Source organism: Gracilinanus agilis, chromosome 3 (genome assembly GCF_016433145.1).
Source record: "Gracilinanus agilis isolate LMUSP501 chromosome 3, AgileGrace, whole genome shotgun sequence".
Classification (NCBI taxonomy): Eukaryota; Metazoa; Chordata; class Mammalia; order Didelphimorphia; family Didelphidae; genus Gracilinanus; species Gracilinanus agilis.
The window spans coordinates 610665660-610683407 of NC_058132.1; the positions used below are offsets into that span (position 1 = coordinate 610665660).

At 33.5% G+C, this 17748-nt stretch overlaps 1 protein-coding gene across 1 annotated transcript in view; it reads left to right on the plus strand.

Annotated features, from left to right (window-relative positions):
* The first annotated feature begins 2141 nt into the window (after positions 1–2141).
* Positions 2142–17748, plus strand: part of VWC2L (von Willebrand factor C domain containing 2 like) — a 169795-nt gene continuing 154188 nt past the window's right edge. Inside the window, exon 1 of the mRNA XM_044667519.1 lies at positions 2142–2555. Coding sequence (XP_044523454.1) covers positions 2142–2555 — 414 coding nt within the window. The remainder of the gene's footprint in view (positions 2556–17748) is intronic.

Below are 17748 nucleotides of genomic sequence, written 5' to 3' on the forward strand. Positions count from 1 at the left end.
TCCAACCTATCAAGATGACTGCTGTGCTTTTAATTTTATTTTATTAGGCAGCCTCAGAACTTTATGTTTTAAATGCCTACATTGAGAAACAAGGTATATAAAATAGATTTCATGCTAGAAACATGCTTACTATTTCATTCTAAATTTGAATTGTATCCTTTATTTCTATTTAAGTTTATATTGGCCATGGCATGGTAAATTACTGCCTACCTGTAGCTTGTAAATGAATAGACCAGATCTGTCTATGTCTTTTTATAGCAGAATTCTGTGTGAATTTGACATGGCTTATCTTGCATGTTGCTACAGATAGTAGAGGAATGCTACTAGGAAGCACAATAGCTCCTTTTTCTCAAAGTTAAACTTTCTAAATATGTGGAAGATCTGTCAATTCATCCTACAGTTAGTAAAATAGGCTTATGTTTTTCAAAGGCTTGCATAATGTTTGGTACCACTATAAATCATTTAGGAAAAAATGCTTTGTCAATAGGCTCTTAAAGCTTCTCTAGTAAGATTATAGGTTTGCATCTTCTTGTTCTGTCATGACTCATTGTTTTTGACATATTTTAAAGGAGATTCACCTCCTTATCATTATCCACAAAGAATCCTAATAACACAGAGCATTCCCCTTTCAGGAAGAGGGAGTAAATATATTACCTTCCATTTTACTATTGACAGAATCTGCATGCCTCACTAAAAATGCATAACTTAATATAATACCTATTCAAAAGTTTCATGAAAATGCATTTCAATTTTTTAAGTATTCATTACACATTTTATACTGAGTAAAAGTGGATTGTCATTTTTTGGTTATGTTTTGGAAAAAACTCAAACATGAATGACACAAAGGGACTGAAAATTTTCTATTTATATTCTTCATGCCATCTGCAAACACATTATATGACAAGTCTCTTCCATAAATATTATTTCCTTAATAGAGGTTAAGATTTCCCCTATGTCCTTATGACTTCTGTGAGTTATTCAATATGAACATTAAAGTATGAGGTATCCTTAGTACTTCAGACACTAGTTAATAGCAATATTATTTTAAGTTAGTATGGTAAATATTGCCAACTTAAATAGGTATTTTTGTAATGGTGAGAATTATTTCATTACAGTCTTTTAAAAAATTAACTAAAATCAGTTTGAGTGGTTATTAAACCCAAGATTTTAAAATACATTTGGGAAAAGTTATGTATTCAGAGAAGATTAAATGGATATATCCATTTGCATTGAGTTTTTAAAAACAAACCTACTAAATGCAAATCATATTTTAGATACTATGTATAATGTAAAAGGAATCTCCCCTGCCCTCTAGTAGCTTAGCTTCTGAGGAAGATAAAGGCATAGACAGCAATACATAATGCATTTTCCCAAGGCTTTTTAAAAAATATTTTCCATGATTTCACTTTTTTCTTTCCCTTTCCTATGTGGAATAGAGGTGTGAGTTTCATTACTGATTGCTTTTTAAAACCAAGACACATGTCTATTGCTAAAAACCTATTAGTAGACCACTGTAAAACCTCATTTGTAAGCATAAAGAAAGGATGGTCAAGGGCCTTTTCTACTACCTCCAACATAATTAAAACTTACATTCAACTATTAGTTTTACTCCATTACTTTCTGATTTAGGTTTCTCACACCAATATCTCAATTGTAGTATACTGAATTATTTAATATCTGAAATCCAACAGTGGAAAGAGCCAAGGTTTAAGGATAATAGAGACTGTGCACTGAAATTCTTTTGAACTTCTTGTAACTAATCAGAGGCAAATCATTTCATCTCTTCATGGCTTAGGAAACAAATCTCTCTATCTTAGTCAAAGTAATGTATGAAATCCAGGTGCTAAACCTAAACTGAAATTTCCTGGGTAAAGTAATTCCTGAAGGGATCAATTTTAGTTACTATATTGCTAAAGATTTATTCTCTATTCCTCAAACTAAAGAGTAGATGCTTGTTTGAACTCCTTTTATTTGGGATTTTAAAATTATTATATCAATCCCATTAAACAGGTTGAGAACATGGCCTTAATTGACTATATTATCTTTTAATATGTCAAATTATTCTTTTTAAATATTTGTTTTCAGCCTACCCCTCCGGTATTCCCATGGAAGCAGCTGGGTATATTTAATATTAGGACCATATGCAGAAGTCTTTGAGGAGGGGGATGGCTCTTCCTATTCATGAAGCCTGCATACTTCTGTTGGTAATCTCTGGTTTGGTCACCCCAGCTGCCATCAATCATGAAGACTACCCTGCTGATGAAGGTGACCAGGCCTCGAGTAATGACAATCTGATCTTTGATGACTATCGAGGGAAAGGGTGTGTGGATGACAGCGGCTTTGTATACAAATTGGGAGAACGTTTTTTCCCAGGGCATTCCAACTGTCCATGTGTCTGTGCTCTGGATGGACCTGTTTGTGACCAACCAGAATGCCCTAAAATTCACCCAAAATGTACTAAAGTGGAACACAATGGATGCTGTCCTGAATGCAAAGAAGTGAAAAACTTCTGTGAATATCATGGGAAAAGTTACAAAATCTTGGAGGAATTTAAGGTATGAGCTACCCTCCATACTTATTCAATACTAACATGCAACTCCAGTTATTTTCCATATTGGTACATGAAAGTGATTGTTATGCCAAAATATTCTCCATTGGATTAAGAAATATGATTCCATTTAGCATGTAGCTATTAATGTCCAAATGACAGTGAAGTCATCTGTTGATCTGTAGAGGTTTCACACAGACTTATTTAATAATTGGAATGTAATAACAGCCAAATTACTTATACAAAGGGTCTATATTGGTGAAGAAAGAAGGAATGTTGTTTATAGACCTCATCTCTATTAGATTAGCATAAAAATAGTCTGTATGTTGGTTTAAAAAAGTTTTGTACTACTTAACCAGTATTTTAAGCACTTTCAATTAATCTCCATAGTTAGTGTATGCAAAGGTAAGTTTGATAATCAGATGTCCATAAAACAAAACTTCATTTACTTTATAACATAATTATTAGTCCTTGTGGCAAACCATATTTTCTCATGTATTCACTTACTATAGAATGTCATGATTGTAAGGTTATCCTTTTTAGGTATAAATTCCACCTAAAACATAAACAAATTTTATTTTTCTTTCTAAATCCCATTAACCTATTACTTTCTTGACTTCTAATCTCTATTGTCAAGGATCATGAAGAACATTGCTCTTTCCATGGCTAGTTGCATTTAGGATAGCCTACAAGTCAGGACTGGAACTTAAAGATATAACTGAGAGCATCAAAAATATGTCTTTAATTAATATGATGGCATTGTGTGCCCAAGATTGTCTGAGTTCTGATGGTTTGCTACCAAAGAGTCAGCTTTTATTCAACATAAAAATTCTGTATCAAGACTCTCAGAAACTTTCCAGTAGCTATAGGAAAAAGAGAACTAGTTTACTACAGCAGAGTTTTTCTTTCAATACTAGAGGTAAGAATGCTCTATCCTTTATGATAAAGAAAAAGATCTCAATGGTCAAATGATGTCCAAAGCCATCACCTAGATGATTATCTTGTCCTTAGGAAAGGGCTAGAAAGAGTACTGCTACTGCATTGGACATGCATTTGTTTCACTCAATCCATTGCACTGTATGAATGCTGTTTTCCACAAGCCATGAATAAGTTCATGGTGATGACCTAGTCACTTGTGTAATGCTTTATGGCCATCTCATTCTCTTTCATTGAATAAAATAAACAAACAATCATTCTGAAAACATGAAGAGATATGTTAGTGATGATGACTGTTTAAAAAAGAAGTGGGATTTTACCAAAACTTTGTCTCTCCTCTTTTAGAATATAATTTCAGTGGGAGTAATTCTACCATAAATATGACTTGCTACTAAATTCTAGTTAATAATATCTTTCTACTTATCTACCACCTAAAGACTAAGATGTTTACAGACTATAAAAATATGTAGTCAATATGTACTTATTTTTATACTTGTGAAAATGAAGTTCAAATGCTAAAAACATAGTTTGATTTTATATATAATTTTAAGGTCCCACTGTTCCTGTAGTCCAGCATATAATCTATTTTCAAAATAATATTATATTGCCTTGGCTAGACCACCTCTACTTCATCTTACTTTTGCCTAACACAGTCAATACTTCTGGGGTATCTAATTCATAATATAATATATTTAGAGCTGAAATGGACTCAAACTCTCTCATTTTCAACATAAGAAACCTGAGACCCAGAGAGATTAAGTGCCCCAAAATTACAGTATCTAAGGGTAAGATCTGAACCTAAGTTTTTTTCCTAACTTAAAGTCCCAATGTTTAATCCATTATAGTATGATGAAAATCCATGTTTTCCTAATCCCACATTCCAATATTTTATCCACTACACTATGATACAAAACATAATATGAAATAGTAAGTGTTGATTTAAATATCAGAAGTCTTTGATGCTACTGAAGTTGTTATAAGATTGGAAGAGGGAGTAGGAAAAGTGACCAGAAGCCTTTTTCTACATCTGAAATCATAAATTTAATACTTGAAAAGACTTTAGAAATCATATTATCTAAATTCTTAATTATGTGATGATGAAGCTCAGAGGGGTAAACTCAAAGACTCAAAGTTACAAAGCTAGTCAACCCTTTAATATTGCATTGCAAGCATTCAATAATCAAAAGGTATCATTCTCTTCAATTCTCAATGAGTTTTTGTAATCTAATCAACTCTAAATTCCTCTGTTAAAACTACATATTAATTCCTTCATAACAAAAATAATTCAAATGGAAGGAACCCCAAACTCTTGAAGATTAGAGGAAATCTTGATTTTGAAATTTTGTAGCACTAAAACTTTCTTAATATCATTTGAAAGATGCAATCATCCCAACCCAGATCTTATATGACTATATTTTCATCTACTGTAGAACCCATAAAACTAGTTAAAATATTTTAACAGTTAAATGTAGTTTTCTATTTATTTGTCATACATATAATGAATATAATTAATCAGAATCCTGCTGGCCTGCTTTGGGAAAAAGACAACTGTCACATTTCAATTTTTCTGTTATGATGAGAGAGTTACCAATCTATATCATTTATTTATTCAACAAGTATTTATTGAACACCTCTTCTGTTTAAAGTATTTTATTATGTGTTGCATTATCCATAAGGATGCATTTATCAAAAAAGTTATCAATGTGAAAAGCACTGTGCTAGTCGCCAACAGAGATGCAAAAATGTAATCCTTGCCTTCCAAGAGCTTAAAATAATTTTAAAAAGGCATAGTTTTAGCTCTTGCAGAAGGAATAATCCAATTAGCAATTGGAAAGATATGCATGGGACCCAACAACTGAACAAAAATAAGTGTGCTATTTAATACTAATTTAATACTAATGTAAATGCTGATGAAATGAATTATAGGGGGAAATTGATCACCATATTTACCTTGCAGCATTGTTCAAAGGGATTGAAAATTAGTCCTGGTCTTAAATAAATTATAGAAATAGATATGTGAAGAGAAAAGATAATGAAACCTTGGAGTGGGAACAGCTTGAGCAAAAGCAGAGAAACAGGAACAATATTTAGGGAATGTGAGTACAGGTGGAAAAACAGAAAGATGACCAGCTTGGCCAACATGAAGTAGTCTAGATAAATTGAGAGTGTTTAGCTGAAGGAGGGGCAGAGAAAGGAAGAAACGTGACAGAGGATCCAGGCACATAGATTGAGAAGCTAAGCTTTGACAAGAATAGGAATAGGGAGTCAATGTAGTTTTAATCTTGGGAGAGACATTTAGAAAATAATGTCTGCAAAAGATTATCCTGGCAGCTTTGTTCCAGATGGATTCAGTGAGGTTTGTGAGCAACAAATGGTGATGAGAATATTAGAAATACTAGGCAGGAGGCTGATGCAAATAAGATAGGCATGAGAATGTGAAGATTTGCCTGCATTTTAACTGAGGCCATAAAAATATGGACAATATACTGAGAATACTATTATAGAATTCCAAATGGTTCACCTAGAAATGGCTTACATTTCATTTTCATCTGTTAATTTCTTCATATCAAGAAAACTCAGAAGCACTTGGAAAAGGGCATCTACCCCTGTGATTTATAAGGCATGGTACTAGAATTCTTAGATATTCTGTAATTCTTTCAATTATGGCCCTCTCTCTAGATTTTAATCCCTGGGGAGCCCTAAAACACAATGACCATTCATCATCACAAGAAAATACCTACAATGTTGCCTAAAATAAATAAATAAATAAACTTATTTTCCATTTTTGCTTATAACGAGCAATCAAATAGAAGTTGACCTTTGTGAAAGGATGATATACTGCTTTTAAAACTATTAATTAAAAATAGTTTCACACTATTTATTAAAAAGAGCCTGAAAAAAATTGATAAATAACTCTATGGTTCTTGAAAGCTCCAACTATCCTTATGTTCAATAAATCTTATATTCAGATAAAGGTTAGTATCCAACAGATCCTGTAATCTTTTTCTAAAATGTGGCCAGGAAAAATAAAAATGTAATACTTTAAAAAAATAAAAAGCATAAGTTATATTATTGTATATATTATATACCTATGTATTGGGTATATTATAAAATAAGCTATATTCTATAGTTTTTCGAATGTGAAGTTTATAAACTCATGCCCTCTCTTATCCTGAGTTTCTTTGACAAGGGGGTATATGATGGAGATGGGGAAGATGTAAATTTTCAAAATATTGTTTTGTCAAAGCATCGTCATTTTGAATATTCCCCTCTATTCTCACATCTTTTTTGATAAATCTATGTGACACACATTATTGGTCATTGTAAATGTAGTTATGTTTACCTTTCTTATATCCATTTCTGTCAAATTACAAAATCAGTCTTTATTTAAAAGTATCTTTCTATATTGACTCCCACGGGGTGTCAATGGTTCAAGACTGTCTCTCCCAATATATTCCTCTTAGAGGCCTTTGTTTTGTCTCAAGAGTACATTTTGAATTTGATACTGCTTTTGTGAGGGTACATTGACTATTGCTGCTTTACTCCACTCTAGGTTAAGGAAAGATATTTACATGCAGTTTATAATGTTGCAAAATTCATAATGTTTTGAATTGCTAAACATCCCCCCTTGCTTTTCCTTTTGTATGCATTTTGGGTTTTTGGTTTACTAAATAAACATGCTTCACACATGCACATTTTGCGTTAATAAAATCATACTTTCCTTTCAAATTATGACTTAGCTATTTGAAGGAAATGGGATGGGATGGGATGGTAAGGTACATGGGAAGAAAAGTGTCCACTGGCTTCATTTCACCAAGTTATTGTATGATAAAGTCTACTGCTGATGGATTAGGTTTAGGAATAGATAGACTTCTTTTGTATATATTTAGAAAATCATATGTTTCAGTTCCCGCCTCTTTACTCTTGATCTTTAAATGATGCATCCTCTAAACCTAAACAATTGCAATATCTTACATATAACGGTCTTGATACCTGGAAAGAGAAAGGCTTTAGAAACCAAAGACCTAGGTTCAACTCCCAGCTCTATGCCTACTAGATAGTCGACTTACTCAACCTCCATGAACCACAGTTTCTTCATCTGTCAAGCAAAGATAAAAAGTACTTGCCCTGCTGGCTTCACAGGATTGCCATGAGGATTAAATAAGATAATACATATATAATATCTTAAAAATTAAGTACTAAATTACTTGTTATTTGTATATTTTCCTTAGCTACTTACTACATAGCCTTATATGTCTGATTTGATCTCCTATTGGGGAGCTTAAACTTTAATATTTCCAATATGAACCTTTCTTCTGACCTAAAACATGCCCTTCCTCTTAACTCCCATATTTCAATTACTTGTACTACTATGTTCATAGTCACTCAAATTTAAAATTTTACTCATGCCTGGTCACTTTCTTTCAATCAATTCCTCCACATAACTGTCTCTTTTTCATTCCCCCCCAAAAGAATTCCTGTATGTTGCCTATATTTTAGCTTGCATTGTAAAATCCGCATTTGACAGAAGTAGCTGGTGTGTAGTTTGTATATGGGACAGGAGAAGAATTTCTTCTCTTCCCCCAAAGTCTTCAATCTTGTTAATTCTACCTGCAAACTCTCCAAACTGCCCCCCTTCCATCTTCATTGCCATCATTCTAGTTCAGGACCTCATTATCTCTCACCTTGACAGTTCCAATAGCCTCCTAACTCAGCACTCTGACTCCAGTCATCACCCCTTTAATCTATCTTGCACACCAATGGTTGCCAAATTAATCTTTCTAATGTATAGACCTGGTCATATCACTCCCCTGCCTATAAACCATCAATGACTCCCTGTTGCCTATTGAATAAAATTCAAACTCCTTAGCTTGTCATTCAAGACCCTCCATAATCTGACACCAGACTAGCTTTTCAACTTTATCTCAATCTACTAGCCTTTATATAGTTTATTCTTCATCCCAGTTGGACTACTTATCCTTGCTAAACATATCCTTCACTCTTCCATTTATATGCCTCTAATCTTTCTGATGCTATGAGCATTTCCCTCATTTCCATCTGTTGAAATCTTGCCAAGACATTAAAGTCAAATTTCAATGTCACTTCACCCAAAAAAAATTTCCTGTTACTCCCCAGACAGAAGTTATTTCTCATGACTCTAAATTCTAATGTCCTTATGTCTCAGTTGCCTTAATCACAGTTTATTCTATATTGTAATTGTTTGTATATATCTCTACTTCTAGTCTATGAGATCCTTGCAGGCATTTTTATAGCCCTCTGCTTTATAGATAGTAGGTGATCAACACAAATTTCTTAAATGTTGAAATAAAATGCAAATACTAGAGTGGATATATTACTTGAAGAATCAGGAAGATGCAAAAGGTGGTCATTTGTTTTTATTTATATAGGAAAGGAAGCATGTCCAGTGGCAAGGGCTCTGGTTTTGAAATCACCTGGGTAACCCTGCGACAAGTATTTAGTATTTCTAGGCCTTTGTTTTTCTCAAATGTAAAATGAGGGGGATGAACTAAATAATCTCCAAATTTCCTTCCAACTGTAAATCTATAACTTATGTTCCTCTGATCCTTAATATTAGAAACCTATCTCAGAATATTTGATAATAGAGGGAAGAACATACCAGGACCCAGATAAATGAAAACTATCAATGATCCAATGTAGCATAATCAATCAATTAATAAATGAACATCTATTACGCATCTATCATGCACCAGGAACTGTGCTAACTTCTGGATATACAAAAAGAAATTTAAAAAGTACTACCACAGGAGTTGAAATATGTGGGTTCTAATCCCAGTTCTCTCAATAACCATCTGTGACCTTGGGCTTATTTTTTTCAGGGTCTCAGGTATTTTATTAAAAACTGAAAAGCTGGGACTAGATTCTGTTATATGGAAGGCCCTTTCAACTTTAAAACTCAATGATTACATAAGTTGAAATATACATTAAGCTAAGGATCAGTGATTCAATACCATTCAGGAAAAATAAAAATTTTCTAGGTCTTAAGGATTTACAAAGAGTTCAGCATACCCTTAATCAATGAATCTTCACAAAATTATTATAAAGGAAGTAGTATTAGGTATCATCTCTATTTTACATGAGAAAATAAGGACTCAGGGAAATGAAGCCAAATCACCTATGCTAATATGCCTAGTAATTTCTGGAGCGAGATTTGAACCCAGATTTCTCCTAACTCTTAAGTTCTGCACTTTGTACCCAGTCATTCCATCTCTTGAGGGAGGCATACTATACACACTACATGAGTCTTCTGAAAAGTTTATGTGTTTGAAGATTTTGAGGGAAAGAAGGTGTTTGGTAGAGTGCCTGGGACATAGTCCTATATAGTTCATGGTGACTGACCAAGTTAAAGGACAAATCCACCATGCCCTATACAAAAACCACCATCCCTCCAACTTCAACAAAATAGCAATTTTGCAATACAGGTAACAGTAACAAATTGGATTTTTGTAAAAGATAGTTAGGGGCAGTGATGTGGCTAAAGATAGAGATATAGTGGATAGAGAGGCTGCTCTAGAGATGAGAGGACCTGGTTTCAAATCTGGTCTCAGACACTTCCTAACTGTGTGACCCAGGGCAAGCCACTTAACCTCAGTTGTCTAGACTTTACATTCTTCTGCCTTGGAACCAATACAGAGTACTAATTCTAAGACAGAAGGTAAGGATTTTTTAAATAATACTAGAGCATTTTAGATCAGAAACTGTGAGAAATGAAAAACAGAGCTCAGCTTAATAAGAATTTGATGAAAAATACATTTGTTGGATCAAAAGGCTAGGAGTATATAAGAAATGGCCAGTAGAGCTGGTCCAAAGAAACTTCAGAATTCTAGTACTTGAAATATAGTAAACATTTAATAAACATTTTTCATTCATTCATTGATTCATTACAGCCAATGGAAATAACTTAGGAAGATTAGTACAACAAAGAACACTTATTTGGTAAAGTTGATTTCTAAAAACAGCTTCACTGTCCACCCACTCCCCACATGCATTCAGTTTCCTTTTAGAAAATTTTCTCCCTTTAGGCTGTGTGTTCCTTGAGAGCAGAGGCTCTTTTGCTTTTCTTTATACCTAGAACATAGTATGTGCTTAATAAATGTTTATGATGATTTTAAGAAACATGAATTGGGAGTGGGTGGTCATTTATGTCAAAATAGGTCCTGTTTTTTCCTCTGGGATTTGATATTTAGATGGTCCCTAAGTAATTTCAAGAATTGTGTCCTTCATTTCAATGTTGCCCCTTCAAAGCTTAAATGTTCCATTAGGAGCCACAAATAAGCATTCTTAGCTTAAGGTCCGTGTCACTGAATCCTGCTACTTTAGTGAAGCCATCAAATTAACAAGATAACTCTTCAGAATTTCATGCACAGCTCTTTTTTTAAAAAGAGTAATCTCTGAGCATTTTAGGATACTCTATTTTGACTTTCTCTTATTAGTTTAATACTTTAGACTCGATGTTAATTAAAAGAAATCACTAGGGGTTAATTTTTAGGATGGGTACTTTTCTATTTAAAAAAAAGAAAAAATATTCATAAGTTAAATACTAAGTCAATATTTTGTTAAAGGAATTAAACACATTTTTACCTTTGAGAAATCCCATTTGCAAATTTTCAAATCTTAAATTGCTTGTCTGGCCATGTCATTTCCTTGACCAATAAGCTACAGAGGTTCTTTAGTTGCCCCTGGGATAAAATATAAACTCTTCTGTTTGACATTTAAAGACCTGACTCCAACATATTTTTTCCAGACCAACTGCCCATTAGTCCCAGTCATGAACTCTGTGTTCCTGCCAAACTAACCTATTAGGTGTTCACTGCCCTGGACACTTCATCTCTCCCCTTTGTGTCTTTCTACAAGCTGATCTGGAATCTTCTCTTCACCAGCACCTCATCAAATCCTCTAGTACCCTTCAAAGAATAGCTCAGATGTTAACTGCTAAAGGAGGCCTTTCCTGATCAACTCAGTTGTTAGTGATTCTCCCTTCCATCAAAAAAAAAATAATTGTATGTAAATACATATAGACATATAATATACTTACTTGGGTACATGTGGTTTCCAGTAGCTGTCTTTTTCATATTTGCATTCCCAGCTCCTAGTGCCTAGTACCAGGTAGACTCATTAAATACTTGCTATATTGAATGGAAATCCATTGACTTAATTTCCAAAGGATGGGGTCTCTTACCTCTTGCAATACTTGTGAAGTTGAGAAGTTGTTGGTGCTTCCTCAAAATAACCTGGAGATAACAAGTGTAATTATCTTTATTTTCAAAATGTGGAAAATGAGACTTTAAGAGACTGCCTCTTTAATCCAAAAAAACAAAGAGGTAATAAATGCCAATAATCAAACCTAGGTCTTCAGACTCCAAATTTAGTATTCCTTCCATCAGACCACAGTGCTTCTCCTTCATAGGGTCATCACAAAAGTTTGGCCACTTCTAGACTTGGTGCTTCTTTCTTCCTCAATAGTTAATAAATTGTGCTTTACTGATTTTTGTGGCTTATTTCATGGCTAAGCTTTGCTCATTTCTCATAGGGCACATTTATGCCTTCTCCCAATATTGTTTTAAACAGAAGTATTTTTCAGGGCAAGAGTCAAGATATATTCAAAATGCCTTCCCTATGTGTTAAGTTTTCAATGTAAATATAGTGGAGAGAAGTGTTTTCTTATCCTTTATGTTACCTGACAATGATTAAAGCATTGGTTATTAGTTTGCCAATTTGTTGAAGCCTTTTGCTTCTATTATTTCTTTGGCCATTCTTCCAAATTTTTACAGACTCTTGTTCACATCAATATTAATGGCATAATATTAGGCACATAATAAGTATTGACTCTTGACTATATTGAATCATAATCAATTAATCAACACTCATTTATTAAGTACTTACTACCTTTTAGGCACTGTGCTAAGCACTGGGGATACAAAGACAAAAGTTAAAGATTTCCTGTCTTAAAGGAATTTACATTTTAATCAAGGAGAGAATGTGTACACACATAATAATGTAGAATATATATATGCAAAATGAATTCAAGATAATTTTGGAAGGAAAGGGAATAGTAACTAGGGAGAACAGGAAAAATTTCAGGTAGAAGGTGGTTCTTGATCTGATTCTTAGAAGAAACAAGAAACTCCAAGAAATGTAAATGAAAAGGGCAAGCATTCATGTTGTGAGGAAAAGACCCCGACAGGGAGCATCATGTTGCAGAACTTCAAGTATGCCAGTTTTTTGGGACCATGGAGTTCATGGAGAAGAGTAAAATACAAAAAGCCTTGAAAGGTGGGTTAAAGCATGATAATAAAGTGTTTTAAATGCCAAAAACAGATTTCATATTTGATTCCAGAAAGAATAAGAAGCCATTGGAGTATATTAAATAGGTGGGTGACATGGTCAGACCTGCCATTTAAGAAAATTACTTTGGTGGCTGTCTAGAGAATTGATTAGAAAGAAATGAGGTCTGAGGTTGGGAGTCTATTTCAATCATCCACTCCTGCTCCCCCTCCCCAAAAAATACTAGTGTGTAAAGAAAGGGACAAATCAAAGAGATGACATAGAGGAAAAACAAAAGATTTGCCAACTGAGTAGCTGATATTTCAATAGTCCTTTAAAATTTGCAAAGCAGTTTACCCATATTATTTCTTCTGAGCTTAACAACAACCCTGGAGGGCACATATAGCAGGTATTATTGTCCACGTTTTTCGGAATATGAAACCAGGAGAAATTGAGCAACTTCAACTAAGTTTCTGTTGAGTCAAGATTCAGTCTCAGGTCTTCATGACTCTAGGTCCATGGAAGGTAAAATTAAAGCAGCCAATTTGAATTTAACAGTGCTAATGAAAAGTGTTTAGAGGACAGAAACCTGAAGTTAATACCTAAAAATGAGACTTTGAAGTTCTTTGTGGTTTTAAACTCTTCAGGCAATCTTCAACCCATAGCTAATCAGGAGATGGGTTTACTTCTCAATGTTAAACTTTTGCATCAGTAACCAAAGTCAATTATAACTTCTTGGTAGGTTTTTCCCTTGCCTCAAAATTTTTGGATCACTATAAAGTCATTTTTAAAATGTGTTAAAGGCCCAGCAACGGATGAACAATGGTCAACCCCAAAGGCAAGAAAAACTGGAATTAGCCTTCTGGGAAATTTTTCTAGAAATAACCTTTTTCTAGCCTTAAAAAATCTCCAGAAGTTGAACTAGTCTTCTACTAAGAATCCAAAGAAAGCCATGTAGGGCTCTAACTTGAGCAACAGACCCACTTAATATAAATTCTCATTCTCGCAATAACGTCCTCAGGGAATAGCAAGACTCAGTCAATCAAGTATTGCTTTAGTCTTTTTAATGGTTATGTGACTATAACCAATTCATTATTCTAGTAAAGAATAAATGTTGCAAATAATTTCAAAATGTTAAAACTACAGGTCAGTTCCCAAAGTTTTCCTATGTATGAATTTTTCTGTGTCGGTGATGTCAAATATTGATTGAAATCAGTATAGCATTAGCTAGGATTCAGAAATCATGTTCTATAACTACTTTCCCCAAGACTCTGTGCTGAATTCAAGTTTGACCTCTATTAAAAAAACTCTAAGGCAATGTAGATTCCTCCTGAATAAAGTGGGTTTCATACTCGGTGTTTCTCTCACTTTCAAGAATTGAAAAAGTGGGTTTAGAGTCTTTAAAAAAATAAAAACCTTAGAGATCTACTCCAAACTGAAATGCATAGAAATGCATAGGTTTGTCATTTGTAGCAAATAGCTACATATTAGTGATAGAACTAAGAGCAAGATCTCCAAACTTCCAAGCAGGTGTTGTTTCTGCTTTTGAATTAAGATGCTGAGAGAGGGAGGGAGGAAGAGACAGAGAAATATATACATACATAGATAAAATTCAAAGATGGAAAGAGAAATAAGTAACTTAAACAATACTAGTATGCATAATGGGAAGGAATGGTTTGTTTCTTCTCATTAGAGATGTAAATGAACTAAATTCACAAGTTTTATGAAGACACACATATTGCTTACCCCAATAATAGGTATAACCATAATAACATACTGACACATAGGTAGCTCCTTTTGAAATCATTTAAGTTATATCAGTATTTGATATGGAGATGAAGTTTGTCTGGGCACTGGTTTTCAAATCAAGTAAAATAAGACCTTGAATTAAATATCTTCACTCAGAAAGCATGAGTCTGAAAAAAATATATTCGGTAATAACATTTATTTTACCCTAAAATGCTTTACCCTAGAAGGGAAACAAGGAACCAGTTTGGACTTTATTTGTCCACTCATCTTTGTTGAATCACTTTCTTTACTTCATTCTTCCTGTCCCATCAGTGTTCAACCTTCATTCTTCCTGTCCCATCTGTGTCCAAAAGTTATTGTGTGGCAAGGATAGAGAAAAGACTATAGGTTTCGTGATTTCCATTTCCAGATGGGTTTGATTAAGGCGTAGAGAGAGCATGGTGTCCATTTATATCTATATTTTGGAGTTGTAGGCAATTGGTGATAACATTCTGCTAATTATACTTGACTCAATAAAGTCTATTATACCCAGATAACTGGGGTCTCATAAAAGTATCCAGGATTTCATTTAATTGCAATTGAAGGTCATTTTCATCATATATGAAAGAAATATTAGCAGACATCAACTCTCATAATGTACTCAATCAGATAGCCATGTTTGGTGAGAGACAGATTACTTACCATCCCACAACTTATTTGAGGAAATCATCTTCCCATTCAGTTTAGATCTGATATTTCCCCATTGGCCATATGCACTCATCTCAATTCACTGGGTATTCATGTATTCTCTTTCTACTTCTGCCCATGCCCTCCAACTGAACACACACACACACATACATATGTATGTGTGTGCGTGTGTACATACTCTTCATCTTAGCATTGTACAATTTGGCTTGGAGTTCTATTTTTCATAAGTGAAAAATATATACATGCACATGCACACACATGTGTGTATTTTTATATACATGTGTGAATACATATTTTATATTCTATATTACACATATATTTTACATTACTCTATTATGATTTATCTTCTGGGATTCAGGTTAAATTAATTACTTCTGTATGTTTTCTGAATATAATGGATCTTTTTATTCTAAAAATATGGAGACCTTTACTCTGCACAGATGTATAAGACCTTATTATATTCCCACTTACTGAGAATTCACAGATGACAAAGATGAGCACAGATTGCAGCTTTCTAGCTTTGTAAATACTTCATGTCATATATTTCATCACACAAAGAAGCAAGTATACATTTTGAACTTAATGCAACATTACAGTAAATACTGTTAATGAATTGGTAAATCAAAAGAAGAGTATCCATCTAAACGTGGCTTGGGTAGTAAGTTATTTGTTAGTCAGTTAAATCTCATCAAAGTTTTAACAGATAAAATGCCTAATGCATGACATGAATTGGCATTAGTCATCCAGTCAATTAAAGTTTATTAAGTGCCTACTGTGTTCCTGATACCCTGATAATTTCTGGAGATACAAATCAAAGCAAAAGAGACTTTACTCTTAAGGAACTCACAATCTAATGGAGAGGTAACATGCAAACAACTGTATAAATAAGATTTATACAGAAAAAATTGGAGATAATCTCAGAGGGAAGGCACTAATATTAAGGGGGGCAAGGAAAGACATCTTTTTTTCCATTAAATTTGTTTGTTCTTTAATGTTCCCAGGTATCTCCCTCTCTTCCTATCCTTCCTGTACTAGGGAAAGCATCATTTGACAAAAAGATATATGTATATATAAAACTATGTCTTACTTGTTTCTATTTATCAGTTCTTCCTTTAGAGGTAGACATATATAAGTTTTTCTTTAAATGCTGTTTCTATTGCTATATATAATGCTATCTTGGTTCTGCTCTTTTTAGTCTTCATGATTCCAGATAGGTCTTTCCATGGTTTTTTAATTAACCTACTAATCATTTCTTACATCACAGTAGTATTCTATCACAATTATATGCCACAACTTATTTAGACATTATTCAATTTATAAGCATCCCTTTAATTTCTAGTTATTTGTTCCAAAAATGAAAAATGCTATAAGTATTTTAGAAATATAGGTTCTATTCATTTTCCCCTGATCACCTTAAGAAACAAACCTAAATGCTGAGTTACAAGGGGTACACATTTTAATAACTCTGGTCATAATCCCAGATTGCTCTCCAAAATGGTTGGATCAATTCATAGTTCTATCCACATTGTATTAATTAGTGTTTCCATTTTTCCATATTCTCTCTAACAGTTGTCATTTTGCCCTTTTATCATTTTAGCCAATCTGATTGGTGTGAGATAATATTTCAGAGTTGTTTTGATTTATATTTCTCAAATCAATAGTGATTTAGAGCATTTTTTTTCATATGATTATATAAAGCATTGATTTCTTCATCCAAAAATTGTCCATTCTCATCCTTTGACCATTTGTCATCTGGGGAATGACTCAGAATTTGTGCCATTTTTGTGCCAAATTTATGCCAAAATTTATGAATTTGACAAATTTTTCTCTGTGTAAAACTTCTCAAAGAAGATAAGATTTTAGCAGGAACATGAAGCAAGCCAGGTAAACCAAGAAGTAGAGATGAGGGAGCATGAGGAGGAAACATTTAAAAAGACAACATTTTGTAGATACAAAATTTTGTGAGGAACTTCAAGGCAGCCAGGGTCACTGAATCCCAGAAGGTATAGAAGGAAAAGTAGGGGAGAACTAGTTATCAAAGGGTTTTGGATGCCAAACAAAGAATTTTACATTTGATCCTGGAGATAATAAGGAAGATCATCATGATTTATATACCATCATTTCAGTTAAAAATATAGAGGTTAATTTTTCAATGTGTGTATGTGTGTGTGTGTGCACATTAAATGTTACCCCTATTTAAGTAACATTTCATGAATCAATATTCTCAAACAAGTATTCAAGCAGGAGTAAGGCATCGAGATAGTCTAGCCCCTGGTCTCCGAATAGAACTACAATGTATTCTATATAAAAATCAGCGCATATGATTTGGACAGTATTATTTTTCTCTTCCATGGGATATAATATCTCTGATGTAATATCTAATCTAGAGTTTGTTCCATGTATATAACCCCCATCACCACAAAGAAGCCCACATCTAGAACTCATAGGCTACACATCATACAAAGACACTGAAGGCTGAATGTGCTATCAGTAGAACAGATATGCCACCTAGAAACTAGCTGTGA